The 6,000-nt window shown below is 48.2% G+C and overlaps 1 protein-coding gene across 1 annotated transcript in view; it reads right to left on the reverse strand.

The window, feature by feature from the left end:
* Positions 1 to 3,165: 3,165 nt before the first annotated feature.
* Positions 3,166 to 6,000, reverse strand: part of PSMD2 (proteasome 26S subunit ubiquitin receptor, non-ATPase 2) — a 12,321-nt gene continuing 9,486 nt past the window's right edge. Inside the window, exons 2-3 of the mRNA XM_068124842.2 lie at positions 5,803 to 6,000; positions 3,166 to 5,561 (exon numbers count right to left, since the gene is read on the reverse strand). The exon at positions 5,803 to 6,000 is cut by the window's right edge and continues 498 nt beyond it. Of these exons, the coding sequence (XP_067980943.2) occupies positions 3,639 to 5,561; positions 5,803 to 6,000 (2,121 nt within the window). The 3' untranslated portion in view covers positions 3,166 to 3,638. The remainder of the gene's footprint in view (positions 5,562 to 5,802) is intronic.

Consider the following 6,000-nt stretch of genomic DNA (forward strand, 5'->3'; position numbering starts at 1 on the left):
CTATCTCTTTGCTGATGACTCCACTCTCTACCGCTCCATTCCTCTTCCCTCAGATCGGCAGTCTGCAGCCTCCTCACTCTCTGAAGACTTGGACAAAATCACAGACTGGTCAAACAAGTGGAACATGTCTTTCAATCCTGACAAATCTCACACTCTTACTATGTCTCTCCGAAAAGATCGACTGGACAACCCTCCCATCGACTTTCTCAACAATCCTCTCCAAGAAGTTCTGTCGCTCAAGCTTTTGGGTCTCACTATCTGCCATGATCTTTCTTGGGAAAACCACATTTCCAAGCTGGCCTCCAAAGCCAGTCGCCGACTGGGCATCCTCCGTCGTGCGAAGTCCTTCCTCGGCACACCTGAGCTCCTCACCACATACAAGGCTTTCATCCGCAGCTCAATGGAATACTGTTCTCCCCTATGGGCCGGTGCTCCTGCCTCACACCGAGCTCGGCTTCACGCTGTTGAAACCAAAGCTTTCAGAATTATTGGAATCTCCCGCGATGAAGCTAACTCTGAGGGCCTTTCACTCACTCACCGCAGGCAGGTAGGTGGTCTTTCTGTCTTCTACCTACTCCTCTCCGGCCCTGCACCCCCAGCTCTCTCTGTGCTCTGTCCCCCAAATATTCCTACAGGTCGCACAAGATCTGCCAGCAACCCTCTGATGGTTAAACTGCCGAAATCTCGGCTCTCTGCTCACCTTCACTCTTTCATTCCTCTTTTCTCCCGCCGCTGGAACAAACTCCCCCACTCCCTTCAATCCCACTCCTCCCTCCAGGTCTTTAAAACAGCTGTTCACCACCATCTCTCATCTTCCCCCATCCAAAACCTTGATCTTTTCTACCCCCGCTAATTCACCCCAGATCCACCTTGTTTGAAATTCCAACTTCTTTCCTGGAAGTCCTGGCAATGTCTATATGTTTTATACCTCTCCCACCCCCCCCCCCCCTTCCCATGCCCCCACCCCAAAGCCCTCTCCCTCTCACAGATCTCTCGATGTCTCCATGTCTCTCGGCCCCTGCTCTCAAATGTTGCGTTTGTGTCCTTCCCCCTCTCTCCCCATCTTGTCTACCGCTCCCGATGTTATATGTTTTATGTGTCGGTTTGTCTTTGTGTGATTAATGTTCGCTCTTTCACGAGCCTCGATCTTGTATACAAAAAAAATAAAAAATAAAAATTGTCTTTTCCTTCAGTTACTCTGCAGAAAATTTTCAAGTTTTTTGCTGGAGAACACAATTTTCTTTCATTCATTTAGTTTCCCTCATGTGAAGGTTGAAACCTGGCCCACCCCAAGATTTTTAACATCGTGCAAATGTAAGTGTTGGAAAAAGAGGCATAAGGCTGTGCATTCCATGGAGGAAAATAAGTTTCACTGTTGCTAAGCAACGGGTGTAGAGATATCAACATTGACATCACAAAGTTGGGCCCTTGGAGTGATTCAGCCAAAAAGGAGACCCCAGTCAGTTACTGAGACAACAACATTCCCCAAGGGCCGAATTTCCCAGATATTAGCTGTAAACATGCAGTCCTCCCTCAAGCTGCCTGACAAACAACATTGAGATTGCAGACTTGTCGCCTCATCTGACTGCAGTGTGTAGAATTAAAATCCATTTCGCATGGTTACTTTTCAATAGTTGATCTATTCCCAATATATTGTTATGTCTGGGGGTAAAGCAATATCTAGAGCCAGATAGATCTGTCTAGGTAGGTATTCGACTGTCGCAATAGGGAATCTACCTTGTAATAAGTTCTGTTAGTCCGGGTTGTAGGTTAAGATGTCTGCTTATGAACATACCAGGATGTTCGTGTGTTAACTAGTTAGGGATTAAGAATAACACCCCTGTGTGTCCAACCTGATCATCAAACCTTTGTCCCTCATGGCAATGCACACCTGTAGACACTTAGTTCGGTCCCTAGCGCAACATTAAATAATTCCCTTCCCTGACAAGACTTCGGAAGGAACAGGCAAAAGGAAACCAGGCCGGGAAGCCAGTTCGGGACACCGCCGATGATGGCCGCCGCCAACGACACCTCCGGCAGGCCTGGCCACATCAAATAGCACGTGCTATGACCACGCTACACGCTACGAGCTATCACCACGCTACGGTCCTGTGACCTGTGTTTGGCGCGAAGCTGGGAGGTTCGGTGGAATTCGCTGGTTGGTAGCGCGCCAAGGCTGACGTCACCGGCAAGGTTATATCAGCGCGCGCCGAACGACATTTGAGAGAGAGCACATCCGGTTCTTGTTTTGTGCAGCCCTTCCTCTTGGACATCCGGCACTTCATCTTGCGCAGCACGCTCTCTTCGTCTTGGCAGACCGATCGTGACTGGAGATCGACCTTGTGTGGAGATCGCTGGCGGTGCTTTGGGCCGTGTGGTGCTTTTGGGGCGTTGGACGCGTGGTGCTCGGTGCTTTGGAGCTTGGTGCACGGACCTCGTGAGCGGCGAAAGGCTTGGAGCGGGGCCTGGTGGCACGCGAGCAGGGCCGTGTTACACTGCAAGACGACGAGACCAGATAAGACCGCACGCCACATACACTACATAACGAACGTGTTATTTTTGTGATTCAGTCCCGTTTGTGTTTGAGGTCTGGTGTGTGGGATACCAATTTAGGAATTTTAGTTAATTGCCCTGTCCCTGCCTTTATTTAATAAACCCTTGTATTATTTTCCCCTTCCATTCAAAAGCTTGTGCCCGTGTCGAGTTAATTTCCTTGCAGGATCAAAGCTGCGTCGGCGCGCTCCAGGTAAGCTTTTACCACAGCTCCCACTTTCCTTCTTCCTCCCGCACGACCATAGCAAAATCCGTATTGGCCGTCGCCTCAATTAAAGCCATTTTTGGTCCATCCGCGAGCCTCTGGTATAAACCTGAGGCTTCGCACGACAATATTTTAAAAGGTTTCCTTTTAGGGGAAACACCTTTATTTGTTATCTTTCACCCCCTCTTCCCAGACTTCCTGCAGCATCTTGGTTTTTATTAAACTGGCTGCAAATGACCAGCTCGGTTGAAGATAAAACCGAGCTAAACACAACTTTTGATCAATAGATAAAATTAAATTTAACCACAGAACCTCTGTTCAATCCTGGTAGACAATTCATGATGCATAATATATAAAATAACTTCAGTGTTTTAAATCTTAGCAAAATTAATTTCCAACCAAACAAGGATTTTTTTTTTTTCATGAGTAGTTTTATTCCCGTTCTGAACAAAAACAATACAAACAGTAGCAAACATCAGGATTTGATGAGAAAGGTGGGGTGGAGGACAAAAAAAAAGTTATCCGAAGAAGATCCTGTTCATTTTCCTATCTAATTCAGCTCGAGGGGGGAAAAAAATACAAAGCATAAAAATGTGACCCATCAGCAAATAACACCCAAGTCCCTCTATGCTATCCAATCATATCATTTCTCCTTCCTCCAAACCGTTTGAAGAGGAAGACGAGGCTCCGAGACAGAACAAGAACAAGTCTGATTCAGAAATAGAAATGATGTACAGAGATGAAGGGATAAAGACCAACATACTTAGCGTCGAACGTGCCAAGTTCATTCATGCCAAAAATGAATAGGTTCAAAATAAAGATACTGATGAAGTCATACAACCTTTAACAAAATGTATGCTCACGCTGGCAAGCAATGCTGCTAGGTGGAAGCCGCAGGGTTCTTACGGAGAATGACAAAGCCTTCGACCACTGGTGTCAGTGGCAAATACTCATCGGTGGCAAGCTCTGCTCGCTCGCCGTGCGCCAACAGCACCGGTGTAGTATGCGTCTGGAACCCAGTAATGGTCTTGGGACGACCAGCTTGTCCAACCACGTCGACAGCCTGTCCCACTCGTACTGCCACAGGTTTTGGTCTGAGATCCTCGTCAAAGGTTACAAGCATTCTGGGCCTCATGGCAGCGACGAGAGCATACAAGACGTAGTGTGCGCGGCCTAATACAGTACCTCGGACATCAAGGAATGAGATTAGTACTGCCAGAAGGCCTGCCAAGGCCGTTGGACTCAGGAGCTGTCGGTCAGAGTGGTAAGGGCAAAGTGATAAGGTACCTTTGCCAAGATGAGTGAGGCCCTGAGCCAGTCGAACCATGAAAAGATTGTTGGGGTCCTTGGCATGAAACTGAGCCTGCTGACGCAAGATGGCTGCAAGGCGAGCATTGTTGGTACCACTGCCGACAATACCCATTGCAAATATGGCATTGTGAGCGACCTCTGCATCAGAATCATGTGAGAACTTGCTAAGGGTGTCGAGGATGTTAAGACGTGGGTTAGAGACTGAAGTAAGCGCGAGAGCAAGAGGAACAGCTCGACGGATGCTTGCCTCACCATAGCGCAATAGATGCCCAAATGCACGCAGGGCCATCTCCGAGCCAATCTCCTCGCCCATTGCAATGAGAGCAATTCCTAACACAGCCACTCCTTGATGAGAAGCTGTCTCTGCAGGGATTTCTTTTGTACGCTCTTTGCGCTGCTCTTTTCGGTCACTTCCACTTCCTCCATGTGATGCAGTCTTCTCTTCGTCTGCTGTGCTCGTTCCTCCTCCACTTCCTGTTCCTCCACTACCGCTACTTGATCCTGTTCCTCCGCCACTGCTGCTACTGCTGCTACTGCTGCTGCTACTGCTACTACTACTACTGCTACTACTACTACTACTACTACTACTGGTACTACTACTGGTAGCATTAGCAGTCGTTCCTCCACTGCTACTACTAGCACTACTCTTTTCCTTGCCTTCCAGGTGCTCACTGCAGATGTGCAACAGATGTTGCACTTTCAAAACATTTCCAGAGCCAGCATAGGCACAGACATCCACCAACACACTCGCAAAACTACGAAATGGTGGTGGTGCCACCTCAAGAGCTGCAAGCACGGTCTCTGCAGCCTCACCCTTGCCCAGATAAGTCAGGCCTAAACCTAAAGCCAGCCACTTTGCAAAGGTCTCCCGCAAGTCTGCTTCAGTGCGGTCCATGAGAGTCTGCAGTAAAGCTGAAGTGACATCGCCATTGCAAGAACCAACCGCTACGAGTCCGCACGCCAATGCTGCTATGCCAATTACCTCCATAGTGGACCTTCCATCAGAGAGTACGGGTAGTAGAAGCGAAAGGACATCTTCCCGGTTTGAGCCCGCATATGCCAGGCCAAGACCAAACACCGATCCAATGCGCATTGTGGAACTTGAATGGAGAACATAATCAGAAAGGAGGGCCAGGGCGGGATCACACTCATTCCGTACACCACAGTTCACCATTCCACAAGCAAGGAGTGCACCAGCCTTGATGTAATCCTCGGTGGAATACAGGTACTTATCTATCTGTGTCAAACCACCATCCACATCCCATAGGAGTACAAGACCAAGCGAGGCAGTCGCACTCAGCATTCCATGCTCCTTGTTCTTGTATAACCACTTGTTTCCATCACCAGCGAGGAGGCGATCCTGACCGAAAGCTGCATTCAAGAAGCCATTAACGAATGAGGCAGCAAGATTCATACGAGCAGAGTCGACCTGCCCACCTGCTGATCCAAAACGACTGTTTTCCAGGTGGGATTTGTACACATCTTCAGGTACCTGGAAACAGCAGCAAATAATGAACACAGCGACCCATTTTGAGCAGCACCTTAATTATGTCCCTACCAAACAACATCCGAATCCAACCACCTCTAGCTTCAGATCATATCACATCCCTCCCATCCAAACCCCCCCAACGATGAGTAACAGTAAATGGCATTTTTATACTCTTCCCATTTAATCAATTTGAATATTTTCAATATATTTTCCCGATGTCCAATCCTAACCCGAGAATACGCACCTTGGGCTCGAGAATTTCCAGCTCACGGGCAAGGGATAGGAAGTTGTGGTTGAGCTGTCCATTGCTCATGATCTCTGTGAGTTCCTCGCACTCCTCATCATCACTAAGTTCCAGAAAGACTCCATGGCGTGCAAGAATAAATGCCATCTGCTTTTGCACAGCGATGTCACCACATGAGGAAAATATCTCGGCCACAAG

Source organism: Myxine glutinosa, chromosome 1 (genome assembly GCF_964187855.1).
Source record: "Myxine glutinosa chromosome 1, kmMyxGlut1.1, whole genome shotgun sequence".
Taxonomy (NCBI): Eukaryota; Metazoa; Chordata; class Myxini; order Myxiniformes; family Myxinidae; genus Myxine; species Myxine glutinosa.